Here is an 18603-nt window from a genome sequence, read left to right as displayed (position 1 = left end):
TGTGGTACCAGGTATTGAACTCAAGATCTTGTGTTTGCCAGGCAAACACTTATTTCACCCCCTTTGCTTAATTGTTTGCTCTACTTGGTTGTTCTTGTCTATTGTTGTTAAAGTTGTAGTCATCTTTCTCTCTTTCTAAAATATCTGTCAGTGCTCTTTGTAGGGTTGGTTTTGTTGTCATGAATTTCTTCAGCTGCTCTTTGTCATGGAAGTGTCTACTCCCTCCATTAAATTTGATAGAGAGTTGTGTAGGATACATCAGTCTGGGTTGAAAGTTGTTTGTTGCCAGGATTTCAAATATCTCACCCCAAACTCTTCTTGATTTGATGGTGTGTGTTGAGAAATCTGCCATGATTCTGACGGCAGTATCATCATAGATGATGTGTTTCTTTTGATGTGCTTCAAAAGAATTCTGTTCTTTTGCTCAATTTCTGGGATCTTGGATATTATGTGTCTGTGTGATGAGTTATTTTAATTATAGCTAGCTGGAGTTCTATGTGCTTCAATTATATCAGATTCTTTTCCCATGCTTGGGAAATTTTCTGCTACTAGTTCTGCACTTGTTTTATGTCTTTTGTATTATCCCCAGCTGTTTCATTGATACCTGCCAGTCTTATATTATTTTCCTTTGCCTCCTCTTGCAGCTGTTGTACTGTTATTTCTTGGTTTCTCATTACTTTTAAGAGCTGTTTCCTTTCATGTTCACTAGCTTTAGTGCTATCTTCAAGGTCTGAAATTGTATCTTCTGGTTCATTCAAGCAGTTTTGACAGCTCTCAGTGGAATTCTTAATCTCTTGGATATCAGTTTAAATCTGTTTCATGCATTCTAGTTCTTTCCTGTATCATTCATTCAATATTTCCATCATTTTCCTATTTCCTTCTATTTTTTCCATGTGTGTCTTCCTTATATGTACAGAGCAATTCTTTCATATGTGTTGTCATTTCCTTTTTTACCTGAGAGATTATTTCTGATTTGATTTCCTCCATAGCCTGATGAAGTTGTTTCTTTATTTCAGTTGCTGTAATCTCAGAAATTTCAGGGTGTGACTTCCAAGTTCTTCTCTGACCTTGTCTCCTGGACTTGTTTTGAGTACACTAGAGGTCTGAAATGGCCTTTTGTTCCTTCTTTTTGTCTTTTTTTTTTTGCAGTGATGGTAGATGGGCAGGGTGCATGTCATCACAGAGTGTGGGAGGGCAGGGTAGGCTCACCACAGCTCCTGCTGTGTGTGGCTCAATGTGGTTTGTACCTTGTTAAGGAGATGGGGACAATCTGCAGTCCAAGAAGGATCCAATGATGATGACTGCAGGCTGAAAAGTACAAGGCTCTCTCAATGGTGGATTGGTGGAGGGTAGTGTTCCACAAGGCTCCTGCAGTAGTGAGGTCTTGCTGTGGTAGTAAGGTCTCCCTGCTGGTCTTCAGGAAGAGGAGGGCAGCCTACTCAGCAAACTCCAGTGGGAAGCCTGGAGGGGCAGAGGCTCACCTACCAGGTCTCTCTGGCAGTTCTTCAGTGTAAGAAGGGATGGTGGGACACAGCAATATCTGGCCAGAAGGCTGAGGGCAGAGCTAGGGCTGCCCAGTCTCCTGAACAATTTTCATGGTAAAGAGTGGTGGCTGGAATAAGGACTATCTACTTTTGATGTACCATTTTACTGTTACATATCTCTATATGTCTTTTATTGAGTTACCAACTTTGGGTAATATGTAATTCCTACCTTCTACAGATAAGGCAATCAGCAAAATTAATCTACTGTCCAGCCCTCTTCTTTCCCTTTCATCTATGTTTTGGGTAGATGTGCCATTCTTGCTCTGTCGGTTTATATGGCATTTATATTCTGCTCTGTTCCCACACTTCTTCTGATAAATAAGCTCGCCTTATGCAGGAGATTCCTTGGTCACTTTTGCTTCAGTTTATCCTCTATTAGTCTCTCCATGAAGAGGCATGAGATGATTCCCTGAGTGCTGAACTTTTCAAAAAACACTTGTTTGCATTCCTACACATCAAGTATAAGGGAACAAATTTTTTTTGCTAATACTTTCTTTCCTTGAAATATCTCATAGGTATTGTTCCACCATTCTGAAGAATTACAAGTTAGAGTAGAAAAATCTGAAGTCTACTAAGTTTCTTTGTCATTAGTGACTCACTTTTTTGCCTTTATATTTCCAAGAGTTGTTCTTTGTCTTAAAATGCTGTAATATTATTAGAACTTGACTCCCTACTGACCATCTGGATGTTTACAGGAGCATATTTTGCCCATCCATGATACAGACTCAAGATTTCTTTCTTTCTTTTACTTTATGTATTTAGTACAGGGTCTACAGGGTCTCATTACACAGATTGGACTCACAGTGATCCTCCTGTTTTTAGCCTCCCAAGAGCTGTGATTACGGGCACGCACCACCATGCCCAGTCTCAGTCACTGACTCAGCACGCCCCGGGGCTGGGGCAGGCACAGCATGCCAGGGATCAAACTCCAGTCCCTGCACCTGCCTAAGCAGGTGCTTTAGTCCACTGAGCTACCTGGCCAGCCCCCAGATTCAAGACTTCTTTTTACTACAGCAAAGTTGGCAGGAATTATAACTTTGAAATTTTGCTTGAATTCATGATTTCTTGTTCAAAAATTGCTATTTTGAGGGCCAGTGAGATAGCTCAGCAGACTAAGCACCTGCTTAGGCAAGCTCAGGGACCAGGGTTCATTCCCGGTACCACATGCTGTGCTGGCCCCATCCCTGGGCATGCTAAGTCGGGACAGAGTCCAGGTGTGGTGGTGCATGCCTGTAATCCCAGCACTGGGGAGGCTGCAAACAAGAAGATCACTATAAGCTCGAGTTGCACAGTCAGACCCCGCACCAAATACATAAAATTAAAAAGCAAAACAAAAATGTACTATTTTGCATATGTTGAATGAAACATATACATGTCATCTGCCTATAATTCTTTGTAGTATATGTGTCATCTTTAGTTCTGTGTATCACACTTCCATCTTTATTGTTTTCCACAATACCAAGTTTTTCTTCTGGCTCCTAATTTTACTGAATTTATAAGGTTATTTTCATAATTTCAAGTTTATAAGCTCATATTTCATATCTTTTTAGTGTCTTTCTTTCCTGTTTTCTGGGTATTTTTCATTTTCCCTGAGTATATTTCTGCTTTACAATCTTGTTTCACTTACGTGATTTGAATTTTTAAATATAGGTGCTCAGAAGTTTTCTGCTTAGTAGTACTATTTTTGTGTACATTCTCAGTTTTGCTGCTTTCCCTATTTTTTTCTTTTCATTTTCTACTTCTTCTACCATATCAACTGCTTTGAATTATGTCCTATCCCAGGACTATGTAGACAGGTGCTATGAGAAGAAGAGGGTGTTGACTTCCAAATCTCAAAATGACTTCAGTGTTGCTAGAGTTGCCTTCTACCCTCCCTTTCTCTAGAGCTCACCTAGTTCAGAGAACTTCTACAGCCAGCTCTGCCTACAATCTCTTACTTTTCTTTCTCTGTGTCCACTCTCATTGGCACATGCCTTAGAACGACACCTTCCCTTAGGAAGTGAGTTTCTCCATTTTCTGAGATTTGTTCCCATTTATCTATCATCTAGGCTTCTTATACTTTCCCTGAGCAGCTTCTGTCTTCTTCAGGTCCTCTAGCACTTCTTATATTCTAGGGCTTGATATGAAGTACTTCAAAGTATGCACCTTGCCTTCAGGAAGTTTGGTTTTGCTGGTGTTTTCTGAAATTTCATTATTGTCTTTAGGTGTCATCTGCTTTTCTCAGAACATCTTTGGGGTTTTCAGGTTATATTAGTCCCCCGGGTCTGCTGAAAATGAAGTCTCTAGATTTATCTATTATTTCATTGACCTGAGTTTTGATATGATAGAAATGGGAAGATAACATCTCATGAGTTCAAGTTCATACTTAAAGTCTAGGCTGATTTCACAGATAAGGAATCTAAGACACAAACACTCAATAGCTTGATCAAGTTCACAAAGCTGGTAAGTAGTGGTGTTGGATTTCAGCCCAATCTGACTTCAAAGTCAATATCTTCACTGCTCTACCACACTATCTCATGGCCATTTTATCCCCCATACAATTTCACATTTTTTTTTTGCAAACTTTACTACTTAATCATGGCAGGATTATGTCCCAACAACAATATCAGTGGGGAGTACGCTCTATGCAGCCATTAGAGTTTGTATCTGAAGTAAAACTGCATTGTGTCCCATATTTTAAGCTATCATACATAAGTAGATGTCAAGAATACAGATGTCAAGGAATAAAGAACTCTTAGAAGTAGAATGCATATAAGAGTGGGATGGAGAACATGAGGGAAGAAAGAGAGGAGGGATTGAGAAAGAGGGCAGGAAGGAGAAAAAGGACAGAAAGAAGAAACCAGGAATGGTGGGAGAAAAGGAGACAGAGAGGGAATGGGAAAGAAGGAAAGAAAGAAAGAAGAAAGAAAGAAAGAAAAAAAGAAAGTAAGTTATAATTAGCAGATGAACTATTTAACACTTAATTTAGGACTAGCCCTAGATATCACCAAATTACAATTTGTAATTTGAGTTAGACATCTGCTAATATATGCAACAATACATAAAGAAATTGTCTTCAATAAGTTACTTGTTTCTTACGTTTTGGGAGTCCCAGGAATTGAACTCAGGACCTTGCCCTTGCCAGGCAAGCACTTATTCCACTGAGCTGTCTCCCAAGCCCACAAGTTACTTGTTTCATAAGTGATCTTACACACAAAATCAATCCAGTTTATCTAACTTAGGAAATCATTTACCATCTAAAGAAAATTGTTATCAGCTAGACACTGTATTAGGAGCTTTAGCTTTTTTAAAGAATGAAAACTATGGCAACATTTATTAAATTCTTCCTCTATATTAAGCACTATTCTAAGAACTTCACTGTATTAAGTTACATAATTCTGCAGATAACCCTTTTAGCTACATATTATGCTTATTCCCACCTGAAGGTTATGAATAATAAGTCCAAGCATTAAATTTTTCACCAAGGTCATCCAACTAGGAAGTGCAGAGGCAGCATCTGAATGCAGGCATTCTTTATGAGTCAATCTCTTAACCCTGTGACTTCTAGAACACATCTGTCCCTAACAGTAGGATTGACTGTGTCGCCTTCCTCATTTGCTTTTTAAATGTAGAATAAATGGTAGTGTCACCAAGACAACAGCTTGCTCTTTTTACTATAAACACCAGGCCTAATGACTTCATCCAAACCATTGCTTTAACAACCACATATGCTGACTCAAAAACCTCTTTTCTGGGCTTGTGTATCCAACTGCCTATTGAATTTATCCACTAGAAGTTGGATGTATGAGCATTTCCAACTTTCTCTAAACCTTGTTTTTCTTCCTACAGTGCTCCTCTCAGTAAGGGGTTCTACAACCCCTCAAGTAGCCAGAATAATCTATTTTAGTATAAAACAGAACAAGCTGAGATTAGGGTATAGCAAAACTGCTTGGGGAAGTAGGGATGACCTGTTAATTACAAAATCCCAGAACACGTGTGCAGAGAAGCTCCCAAGGTCCTATACATGGGCTTCTGAGCAGGTTTTGAATAGGATGGCCAAGACCTACAATCAGCCTAAGGAGCAGATGATACAAAAAGCACAGTCTGCATTCACATTTTTGCCCTCTGTGTTGGTTCTTATGTAGTGGCTGCCCTCATACTGGGCCGTGTTTCTTTTCCTACGTTTACTTGCCCTAAACTTGCTCTGCAGAACCAGTTCATTTCCTACCTTAAACAAAACTTGGCTACAGTTTGTGTTTGTCTTGACTAATTCTTTCTTCAGGACAGAGAGAACCTAGAAACTAACTCCAGAAGGAGCATCCAGCACCCAAAACTAAGCAACAAAGCCATTTCCCTGGTAAAAATCCTGCAGCGTCTTTACACGGCATCCAGGTGGAGTGTTCATCTTATCTCTCTGATCTTATCTCCTGTCATTTCACTTCACCTTACTGTGCTCCAGAGAGTCCTGCATCTTTTTCTGTAAGCCCACTAACCTTGCACCTCATGGTGTTTATATTTTTGTTTTCTATGCCTGGGGTGCTCATTCCTTGAGCATCTGCATTTTAATCTGCATTCTTTCATTATTAGAAGACATAACTGAATACAACAGACTACAGGGAGCTCTGTGAAGGTCTTTCTAGACTTCTGAAGCTGAGTAGAGCTGTGGGGACCCCACAACAAATTTGGCATCAGAATTAAGAATGATCTTAGAAACATCCCTCTAACTTTACATACCCATTTACTCACTTTTCTCTTTAATAGAAGAGAATGTTCCAATGCATTCTCTACTGTATATATTTTTATTCTTTCTTTAATTTCTTGCAATATCAAAGATTATCAGTTTTTTAAAAATTCTTATTGCTCAGAGTCCTGCTAAAGGTTCTTATGTTCACCTTTCCTCGCCTACAACTCAGTTCTAGCACTACTTCTTGTCATCAATTTCTTTTTAGACACAAGGACTCATTGTTACCCAGGGTTGCCTTGAACTCTTAGGTTCCAGTGATCCTCAAATCTCAGCTCCCCCCCCCCAAGTGCCACCTGGCCCACTCAGTGTTATTTCTTTAAGCCTTCACTGCAATTTTATGCTGTTATTTTTTATGCACCCATAAGACATGGATCCTTTCTGAATGTTTTTAAGTTAGTTTTCTATGCTTGCAAAGCTGACCATTGTTTGGACAACCCAAACTTGCCTTTCATTCAATACTTTTAAGCAGAACTGATATTCTTATCAAAAGTAAGAATCAAAGAAAGAGGGGAAATGGAAAATGAAAGAAGGATGGGTTAAAGTGAAGGGAGGGAACAAAGATGGGGGAAGGAAAAGAGAAGTTCAGTTTCAGTAGATGTGAAAGCTATGACTTACAACCATGTCTTTAACTCTCAATCCAGTGACTAATGATTAATTCTGTGGGTAGAATACAGTCTCAGCCTAAAGAAAGAGGTACTGGAGAGTCTGTAATTACATCTATTTTACAAGTACAAAGAACAAGTCCTTTTACCTGTCAATATTCTACCGCACATCAGAACAAAAATAGTATTGTATTTTTCCCTCAAAATATAGGGGATTTCACATTTCTTAGTAATTAGTAGCTTAAAGAATTAAAAAAGTTATTAATTTTTAGATAAAGAGTACAGAGTAGGGGTGGGGCGGTAGCTCATCAGTAATACACCTGCCTAGTGGGCAAGAAGAGGGCCAGGATTCAAATCTCAGTTATCCTCTCCCCAAAGTAAGAAGTAATATCACTTTATAGAATATACCACATAGTAGTGCCATTACTGTCAAATAACTAGATTAATCAAAGAAAGCTTTGAATTTTAATGAATCTAAGTCTGCAAAGCTACATTTTTTTCCAGTTTATACGAAAGAAAAAACACAATCATTTTTAAAAAATAACATTACCAAAGATCTAAGTAGCAAGATCTATAGGTCTCTACAAGTATTGTTTTCTTGCCAATTCACCCATACTGGTCAAATTAACTAGGTAATTTCCTTATATTCATTTCATATGGTCTTGGTCAAATAGTGCCAAAATTAAGACTCAAATGCTGGCTTCTTTTCTCCCATACAAATGAGTTAAGAAACTAAAGGAAATTGTTCAGAGTCAACTGTATTGTTGGGTTTTGTCTTATATTTTCAATATTAGGATATAAAAAAGGAAAGGGATCTAGAATATTTTAATTTCTCCTATTAAAGTTTCCTGCAGTCTCATGTAGAAGGCACAGTACTACAAACTTTATACGGGTAGAACTATTCGTATTGCCACCCTAGAGTTGCTGAAAATGAGGCTGTGCATCATAGGAATTTGCTCACGGTCACAGAGCTACTAAGTAGTTGGACTTGGACATAAACCCAGGCCTCTGGCTCCAGAACACCGAAGCTTAAGCAGCCCAGCACACTTGATATGTTCAATGTGGAAGTTACATCTTTAAAGTTTTCTTAGCGTAAAAACACACTTATTCTGCATAAGGAGACAACTTCCAACTTATTTGTAAAATAAGATGATGCTTGAAGTTAGATAAGGGACCAGTAGGAGTTTCTGGCAGAAAGTATTTAGAGTTACTACAGCTGGAATAAGGGTTCTGTTAATAATAAACACATTTTGGATTAATTTTTATAGGAAACACCCTCCTTAGGGATGAGTGTTCTACACACAGATTTCTACACATGTGGATTTCACACTCTAGGGATCGTGAACCTTAGGACTCTGTGCATGCTGAGAATTAGTTACACATCTTGCATGGTGGAATTCACTGTGGAACTGGGTTGCAGCTCCACCAACACCTCACTGGCAGCCAGAGCACGAGCGCAGTCAGAAAAAGAAGACATGTATCCTATACCCAATAAAAGTAACCTGTGTCTATCAAAACATCATCAAATGCAGCCTTATACATGTAATCTTAACAACAGTAGAATCATCTATTCACTAGGTTATACCTAAACCCAGGTATAAGACACATACAAAATTCATATGTATTAGCAAGGTACTTAAAATGTTTTACTTTTTTGCTGTATTAAAACTTAATGGAGGGCCGGGGAGATGGCTCAGTAGAGTAAGCGCTTCCCTGACAAGTGCAAGGGCCTGAGTTCAATCCCTGGTTCTGCCAAAAAACAAACAAACAAACAAACAAACAAACAAAGCTTAATGGAATAACTGAAATCATAGCAAGGCCCATATATGTTTATTTTTTAAAAAAAATCTCACTAGCATAAGGAAATGTAGTGTAAAACTACATGAAAAGTCAATGATAAGACAGAACAACAAATAAGAAATATCAATAAGGTTTTGAAAAATGAAAAGTAAATGAATTATCAGACCTGGAAAAAACCCCACAAACAAACAAACAGCACAAAGGGCTTTTAGAAGCAGATGCTAATAGCAGGTGAACCAGCTCATGTGGAAAAATTCTAAAAAGGCTCAAGAAATGAAGACACAAAATCACTGAGTTCAAAATGGGGAAAGGTGGCAGGAAGAAGTGAGGGTTTAAAAGCTTGTATGAGTTTTGAGTTCACAATAGCAGATTAAAGACTAATTTTGGAGCATCACTGGACCCGTCATAAGCACCATACTGAGAACAAGGAGTTTAGTGAAAATCTATATACTGAATTGGGAGAGACCTCTCCACCTCAGAACCTCTTTATATTACCTGATTTCTATAGTAGTGGCACTACCCACGATCATACCAGTAAGACATTGAATGTTTTATTTTCTTCTCTAAAGGAACTATAGGAATGTTCCCACAATAAGTTGATCAGTCATCTTTTCCTCTACTCAAAGTCTACATGAAACATCTCAGTGGACAAGTATAACATGAAAATAGTTTTCAAGTATATTTTAGTGTCTTTTAAATGATACGGAGGGACTGTAGACTTAAAAAAATTCTGCAACATAAAAGGATCAAAACATACAAGAGCTGGGAAGAAACAAAGACAGTGCAGGAAGCAAGGAAAATGAAAGTTCAAAAATATTCTTACTCCTAGATAGCTAAGAGTAAATATTGCATCAAAGAAAGAAACAAAAATAAGATGCTATTCAAAAAGAGGAAAAAAGAGCAAACTGGGAGAAAAAAAATTAAAATAAAAATAGAAGTAATAAGAAATAAAAAAAATGTTTGGAATAGTAACTAATAAAAATGTCATATGAAATAGACTATAAAGACGGAATAAAGATGGAAAGAAGGCCTTGAAGAAAAAAAAATCAGGATTCAATTCTGAAGATACAAAAGTTAACAGAAATTGCATAAAGAAAAATAAATATATCAAAAAGGAAATAATATCGTAATTTTTTTCAGAAAGAGAAAGCTAAATTGAAAAGATCTGTTGATATAAAAGCAAGACTATGGGAGCCTGGGGCAGGAGAATCACAATTTTGATACCACATGGGCAACTTAGTGAGACCCTATCTCAAAGAGAGAAGGAAAGTCTGGCCAGATAACTCAGTGGGTTAAAAGTGCCAGCTTAGGCAGACTCAGGGAACTGGGTTCTATCCTGGAGGTGCCATGCTGGCCTTACCTCTGGGGCGCACTGAGACGGGCATGGTAGTGTGTGCCTGTAATTTCAGTGCAGGAGGCTGAAAACAGGAAAATCTCTATGAGTCCAATCTATGTAGTGAGACCCTGCAGGCCCTGTACTACATACATTAAAAAAAAGAGAAAGAGAGATGGATGTGTAGCTCATTGTGAGGGCTCTGTGCTCAGTTCACAGTAGTGAGTGCGCACGCACACACACACACACACACACACACACACACACACACAAATGGGTGATAAGAAAAGAAAAAAGGCTTACTGAGCTTCTAATGCAATGAACTGAAAAATAATTACATCAAGGCACGTTATTGTAAAATGTCAAAACATACAGGATAAAAAGATTATTTTAAAGGCTTAAGGAAAATTAAAAGTTAATGCATAAAGAATCAAGAACATCTGATTTCTTAACAGTTCTTTAATCCATAAAATGAAAGGTAAAAGCCTTTTAAATTCTCAAGAGAAAAATATTTACAGGCTAAAATTCTACTCAGAAATGCATGGTTGTAAAAAACATACCACTTCAGTATAGGCAACTGGAAGATATACTCCAGTATGTGGAAAGAGAAACAATATGGAAAGAAGATATGAGCTCCAATAAAATGAAACAAATACAAATGAGCAACGTCAATTCTACCACAAGTGTCGAAAACTGGTCTACAATAGAATAGGAGAAAAGCTTCTACAAGAAATAGCTCTAAGGAAAAAAAAAAAAAAAAAAAAAAAAAAAAACAACTCTTGGAACACAATGGTGTTTGGGGAAACATATTTTGAAAGAAGTTCTAAAATTCTTCTGTAATATCTGTGAAAATTATTCAAACTAACATATAGCACAGTGTGAATAATGTAAAGGGGCCATCTTGCAACACTGTATGGAAAAAATATAAATGTATTTGACTCAGTGATATGTACATGGTCACAGTAAGGTAAAGTGTGAGTATTAATTTAACCACAAAGTAATAAGACTATGTGGGGATGATAGGAAAGGAAGGACATTAAAACACTAAGAAAATGGTTAATTCTCACTATCAACAATAGGCAATCAATAAAATATGTAAGTATATTACTAAGAAATATAAAGGTTAAAACCAAAAGGTGCCAAAAGAGTTTGGCAAGGGTCAGCAGTGGGTAAAGGAGGAGGATTTGGGTTTGTGCTGTGTGTTTCGGAGTGCAATTGGACTATTTTTAAAAACCACTTATTTAATTTATTTATTTACTTACTACAGGATCTCAGTATGCAGCTCAGACTCATAGTGATCCTCCTGTCTCAGCCCCCTTAGTGCTGGGATTACAGGCATGCACCACCACACCCGGTTTCTATGGCCAGCTCAGCAAGGGGCTGGCATGGCATACAGTACAGGTGATCGAACCCGGTCCTTGCACTTGCCAGGCAGGTGCTTATACCTTTAAGCTATCTCACCAACCCTGATATTGGACGTTTAAAAGATGTCCTTGAATTACTCTATTTCTTAAGTAAAAAATGTCATAAACCTATATATATGGTGATAAAGCGAGCATACCTTACAAGTATAAATATGAGACATATAACCTAGGAAAATTACTAGCACCTATAGATAATATATAATATATATTGTAATTACTACAAAACAAAATTACTCTAATACTATTTAACCTCCCAGTTATATGCTATATACTGCATCATGCCAATTTAATAAAAAATGTTATTTAACAACAGTATCTTTAAGTTTCTGATAATATACTATTTCCATGTTTTGTACTCAAAAATAGTTAATTGTTCAGAATCTGAGGTAGTTTTTAAAGGATTTCCCTTTTTGTTAAGAACTTGCAAGGTTGAATAAGTTTGAAAAATACTTTCTTCTGAAATAAAAATTTTTGTATTGCATTATATAAATAAAACAATATATCTATAAACATTCATCCTCCTATGTCTCTATCTGGGTTTGTGATACTTTGGTGATAATATATTTGGCAAATTATTAAACTCATAACAATGGAAACTTGAAACTGTCATGCAAGGTGGTACAGAGGGTAAAGCATTTTATCTTTGTTGAGAGTCAGACCTAGACTCAAGTCTTTGCTTACTTTTTTTTTTTTTAAATTGTTATTGGATCAACTGGCCAAACTGGCAAGTGGATCATTGAGTTGGGCACGGAAATGAAAAAAAACTGGTTCTCTCTGAATGAATGATTTGACAGTCCGCACAACCTCGTGAAGGATAGAGCCTACTAACATCTTTGAGGGCAGCTATGATTTTTCTCTTTGACTTTTGTATTATTTTCAACCGTTGGAAAAAGAACTTTGATCATTTCACATTATCATATTTGTATGTCAGTGAATGGCAATTAGAATACTACTTGGGAAATATGCACTTAAAGTGCTGTTTAATAGAAGAATGAATTAGGCTATCCAGGCACTCCTGAAACCCTATCGTTTTATCAGAGCAGCAGCTAGAGGCAAAAACAAAATACTACACTGTTTTTTAAACGACTCTGTTGAACTGCATAATATCCTAAGCCCACCAATGTGCAAGTTCCATTTTGTCTCTTAATGATGCAAATCTAGATGGAAAATTTATTACATACTTGAGTTGCTTCAAGAAGTGCAAAGGTAACGCAGTCACAGCTTGCCACCCCCAGGAACTCCTACTTAAAATGAAGTCACAAGCAAGGCCTTTCTACTGTACAAAACTTCCCTTTTATAGGGAGTTTGCTTAAAAATGTAAGCAATTTCACAGATGGAAGGTCTGAGTAATTTCTTAAAGGTCATATTTCCCTCCAAAACGGATTTCCTTACGCTTACATGCTCATTATGCTGGGTAGAATATTTTACTTATTGTTCAATGTTGAACTTAAGGTTAAGATGACTTCTAAATTCTATAATTTTGCTGTCTGTAGCAGAGATCTTTAAATAAATAATTAACATGGCAATTTTCTTACCTTATTCTTTTTTTTTTTTTCAGTACTGGGGATTGAACTCAGGACCTTGCACTTGCCAGGCAAGTGCTTATTCTACTGAGCTATCTCCCCGGCCCCTTACCTTGTTCTTGTGCATGAACAGTAATCCAAGCCACACATAGTACAATGAAATGAGGGAGTAGTTTCCTAAGAAAGAGAAAAAGAAAACAATGGTTGGACATTGACAACATCTAATCCATATAAAGTAAAGTAAGCAAGATTAACAATTAAACTAATATTCTAATTCTAATTATGATCAAGGGCTCTGGATTCGAGTTCCTATTTTAGGATTTATTATGTGATCTGCACACTATCACTTCATGTCTCTGAGTCTTCATATGTTAATCTTATTTCATAAAGTCTCTTATAGATTAACTGAAAAAGTTCATGCAAAGCACCTAACGCTACACATAGCACGTAAGAACTTAGTAAATATGAACTAATGGGATATGGAATATTATTGATGTTATCATATATTACATCAAATTCCCATACATATGATTGATGTAAAGTAACAAAAATTATATTAAATAATGCAAATTACATCCACTACAGTGATTATAAGTTGATTGAACCACCTACTTATTTATGTAGATTAATGTTCATTTGTGAAAGCCATTTGGATATCATAGTTAAGTCATTTGTACAAACTTCTTGATTCTTTGGTTCTGAAAATAGCAATGGCCTGTAGTGTCAATGTTGAGCATTTTGATTATTAATTGCGAGTGTAATAGCTAACAACTACAAATAAAAATATTTACTCAAATTGATTGGCTATTAAGAAAAATATTGTGGCATTTTTTGTATAGTCAAACATTTTTGTTGGATGTTCTTATTAATTAGCTCAATCTACCTCCCAGATGAAGTATACACAATTTCAAGAAAGTTAGAGTGATCACGCTGAGTCTTTACTATTTCTTCCTAATTTAGACTCTGATTCTATTTTTATTTTAACTCAAAGGCTTTCTCAGATATTTCCGTAAAATGTTCTTCAAAGAGTGATTGCAAAGCCCCATAAATATTCTTTTTATTAAGTTCCTGGTGTATTTTTCTATTTATTGTGAATAAAATATCTCTGCTTTTATCAAATAGTATAAAGAGCATCTTAGTATAAGAAGGATATTTTTTTTTTCAAAGTTTAAGGCAATTATATAAAACTACTACTTTTCATATAATGGAACATAAATTTATATTAAAATGGTACTTTTCATTTTTATGCATGTGAAAATGAATATATATGACAAGTTTTTGATAGAATAACTGTCACTAACTCTACAAAATAAGCAACTTAAATTACTATGGAAATTTTAACTGATATAGGCAAAATGGTTGAATCATGTATATTAATAAAGCCTATAAGACATTCTCATATGTTATTCATTTAGATTAATGGTTCCCATATTACCTGAGAATTTTACACTAGGTCAGCAGTTTTAAAACTTTAGCTTTATATCAGAATCACTTGGAAAGTGTGTGACAAATTTCTAGACCTTGATGCTGGAGCTTCTAAATGGGTCAGGTAAGGCTCATGAATTTCCACTTACTACAAATTCCCATTTGCTACTGCTGCCACTGGAGAGCCAAACTGCAAGTACCACCACATGGGAATAGGCAGCACTCCAGAGTGATGGAATGCTCTTCTGTTTTGTGTTCTATTTTGCTTTTTAAATGGACTTGGTTGTTACAGGGTTTCACTATGCAGCTCAGACTCATAGTGATCCTCCTGTTTTTCAGCCTCTCCAGTGCTACAATTTAGCATAGGCCACTATACTCCAGACTTTGTGGCCAGCTCAGCGGGCCCTGGTGTGGGGCTGGCACGGCATGTGGTGCCAGGAATGGAACCATGGTCCCTGTGCTTGCCTAAGTTTGTCTAAGCTTGCCTAAGCAGATGCTTTAATCCACTGAGCTATCTTACTGGCCTCTGCTTTGGTTTTTAACTGGGGCTCCACACTGAAATCATCTGTGGAGTTTTGAAAAAACTACTAACATGCTTATTTATTTAGATTGCCTTTCCTTCCAGTATTATCCCCTCCCAGAGAGATTCTGATTTTAATATGTCCATTGTACATATATTTTAAAACACATATCATGTCATTCTAACGTGCAAACAAGGTTGAGGAACATTGTATGAGAGTAAAATGATTTCTCTATATAACATAAGTAAATATACATATAAGCTATTGGGCAAGCACTTAAAAATCAATATGACAACATTTAATAAAGGTCTAAAAAATAACCTATGATACTGATATCTGAGGATATCTAACAAAATTTGAAACAATGACTATAACCACAGTCCATATCAAGAGATGAAAAAAATCTAAAAGAGTTCAAGCAGGACAGAGAACCAAAGATCATACTTAGAGCAGTTAAGAGACTAATAACCATCCTAAGTGTCTTCTCTAGATGATTCTTAAGGAGCTACTCAACTTGGTCTTTATCTGAATGATATAATGTACTTTAAAGGAGTAACAGAGGTCTTTTTCTTTAGGATGGCTTTGAGATCCCTAGGATTATAATACATATCTTAAGCCTACTGATAATCATTCCTACAGATTCACTTTATTAATAGTAAAAGGTATTTATAAAGTATTGTTAATAGACAATTTTAATGAGTTTGTGGTTTTCTTTTAGATCAATTGCAAGGTATGAACTAATGTGAACAACACACATATGATATATACATCAATAATTTCAACAAATTCTACCATACTGTTTTACATGCCAAAACTTCTGTAAGCTATGACAGACTTACATATTCTGCTCTTTAATAAGGGCTAAATCCAAAAATAATCAAATTCCTGTTCTCCATACCTAAAATGAGCAGGGGAAAATAAATCTGATCACAGCAAGAGGGATAAAGTTGTATGATTCAAAAAGTAAAGCATTGTCAGTTGTATACAATGAATTTCTCAAACTGTCAATTCGTCTCAATATAACTAACCAATGTGAAGCATATTAGAGCCTTTGGTTAAATTCCACATGTTCAAGCAATTCGTGAAATACAAGGTGATAAATTCTTTAGGATCTCAGTTAAACAAAGAGCCTAGAGTCCAGTCAATAGAAAAAAAAAAAATGCACCTGAATTAGTCCTTCCTGGGACTGTAATAATACAGAAATTATTGAACTGATTCTTGCTAGCCTAGCAAAGTTCCCAGCACATACCAATGCTACATATGTTTAAATGAAGGAATGAATCAATCTATTTTAGGTCAGTAAGGCTGATAGGTGGCCTGAATTTTGAAGATTAAGTAGCTTCATCTAGCATACTGATGACAAGCTCAAGAAAAAGTGGGTCTCCTACCCCCCATTTCTTTAGCTAAGAAAGTTAACATGGTTTAAAGGCCTTTCATTTGCTGTTCTCTTTTCTCCCTGGAAACTCTAGTTTGAGCCACTTTTCTCAAATGTGTGCTCCAACCAGCTTTCTATTAGAGCCTCAGGGACACTGTACTCTCTGGGCTCTGAGCTTTTTAATGCTTCTTGTTTAGCAAAGTCTATGACCTTTCTACATAGGTTTCATCTAGATTTGGTTTCCTTCAGTTGCCTCTCCTTCCAGTATTGTCCTTTCCTGCCTTCACCACCTCGCCAGCCTCATTTGGTTACACTTGTTTCATTTAGTATGTCCTTAGTTAGGCTGCATACACTTGGAAGGTGGCAGTGGTGGCAGTCATTTTTCACATTCCTTGTATCTCTTACAGTCTACAACGACGCTAGGTACATGGTGAAAGGTCAGTAAACATCTATTGAATGAATAACACAATGGTAGGCTTTTAAGAGAATGAAATGCAGTGGTCTTTATTTCACCTCACATAGAGATGCGAGTTCTAAAATATCAGTTGCAAGGCCTACCAAGGAAACTAAATGAGATTTTTCTTCTTTAGCTTCATAGATTACCAAGGAAAATGTTTAAACAATACTCAAAATTCCATTACATAAATTATATTTTTTTCTCCCTGAGACATCAGTTTATTTGAAACACTTGAAAACAAAGATAACTGTGACACTTTTAAAATAGAAATGTGTGCAACTAGAAATAGATTTATTTAAAAAAAAGGGGGGGGCTGGGGAGATGGCTCAGTGGAATAAGTGCTTCCCTGGCAAGCTCAAGGGCCTGAGTTCTAATCCCCGGTTCCGCAAAAAAAAAAAAAAAATATAGATAGATAGATAGATAGATAGATAGATAGATAGATTTATGCTAAAATTTGTTGGTTTTGATGTGTTGTGGAGGTAGTGGTTGTTACAGAAACCCTTTAATTACCATGAAAGAGTCTACCTGGGTTATTTTCTGATGTATGTTACATCCATATATCTAACATTAGATTTTTTATTAAATCCACAACCACATTCGTCAACCTACTTAAAAGCAGCCCCGTCAAAGAAAACGTTTGTAAGGATTCAGTTTTAAAATATAAATGTTTCTGGGTGACTAATCAGAGCTATGATTCTAAAAAGCTGCTCCTGCTCTTGCAAACAGCTCACCACAAAAAGCTGGTGGAAAATGAAAACCTCAGGGTTCTCATTAGGACTCAAGGTTTCATTCAGTGGCCTGACATTATCATCAACTAATCAGCTGCCTCTTCCTCGCCATTCAGCCTTTCCCAAGGGTTGGTGGTATTTTTCAAACTGAAGAAATCAATTTCGGTTTTTTTGTAAATCGGGTTGTTTTTTTTTCTAGAAACATTTTCTTTGTCCCATTACTACCCTTTCTCTGTCCTGTATGCGTGTGGTTGGAACTGTACAATCTGATATAATTCTGAGTTGCCCTTAATTCTCTGCAGCCCATCCCCACCGGTTTCTGGAATGGAACAAGTTTGTTGGATCAGGAGCTATCCGGAGGCTGCAAGCGCCCGGCTGATGGGCCCTTGGAGAGAAGCACCATCGCCAGGATCTGCTCCACAAGCGTTCTTTTCCCGTTCACGGGTGTGATTTTTCCTCAGGAGTTGCTCCGGTGTAATCGCCTCTATTTGGTTTTTCTGCCTCCCTCCCCCCAATCATCTGGACCCAATTTACAAACCCCAAACTGCCCAAGAATTTATGCAAGGCCCTTTCTGGGAGCGTCTGGAAGGCAAGTGTAAACCAGACAAGACAGAGGCCAGGAGCCTAGATGTGCTTTAATCTACGAGGTCGGTCACGGCTACTTGGGGAGAATTAGTCAGCCACCGGCCCAGCAGGGGAAGCTGGGGGCCCGCGGCCGCCCTGCGGGCCCTGGGTCCCTCTGCATCCTCCGGGATCGGGGGAGACGCGTCTGTTCCCTCTCAGCCGGGAAGGTCCTCAGGAAAGGAGGTTCTGCCTCTGTCTCCGGGCCACGGCCCTCTGCACGGCTTTGGAAGCCGCGCGCTCTGCGCTTCCCGGCGCTCGGGGCCGGGGCAGGAGCTGCACGCGGCCGGGAACCACGTGCGCACCCAAACACGCCCCGCCCCGGCCCGGCCGGCCGGCCCTCGCTCCCCTGCCCTCCCCTCCGCTCCCTTCCCTCTCTCCCCGGAGGGGTAGATGCTCCGCAGGGAACCGCCGCTGCCTCGGCGCCCCTTGGCCAGAAGCAAATGTGTGACCGCGCCGCGGAGACGGTGCCGTCGGCGAGGACCGCGCACCCTCTAGTCGCTCTTCGGCCCCCTAAGGGGACCTGG

At 37.8% G+C, this 18603-nt stretch overlaps 1 protein-coding gene across 1 annotated transcript in view; it reads right to left on the bottom strand.

Moving 5' to 3' along the window:
- The window catches only part of Col24a1 (collagen type XXIV alpha 1 chain), a 403759-nt gene that overhangs the window by 384515 nt on the left and 641 nt on the right, over positions 1-18603 (bottom strand). Inside the window, exon 2 of the mRNA XM_023699052.1 lies at positions 13062-13126. Coding sequence (XP_023554820.1) covers positions 13062-13126 — 65 coding nt within the window. The remainder of the gene's footprint in view (positions 1-13061; positions 13127-18603) is intronic.

The sequence above is a fragment of the Octodon degus genome, unplaced genomic scaffold, assembly GCF_000260255.1.
Source record: "Octodon degus isolate 3935 unplaced genomic scaffold, OctDeg1.0 scaffold00109, whole genome shotgun sequence".
NCBI classification, from domain to species: Eukaryota; Metazoa; Chordata; class Mammalia; order Rodentia; family Octodontidae; genus Octodon; species Octodon degus.
This window is presented reverse-complemented; position numbering and strand designations above follow the sequence as displayed.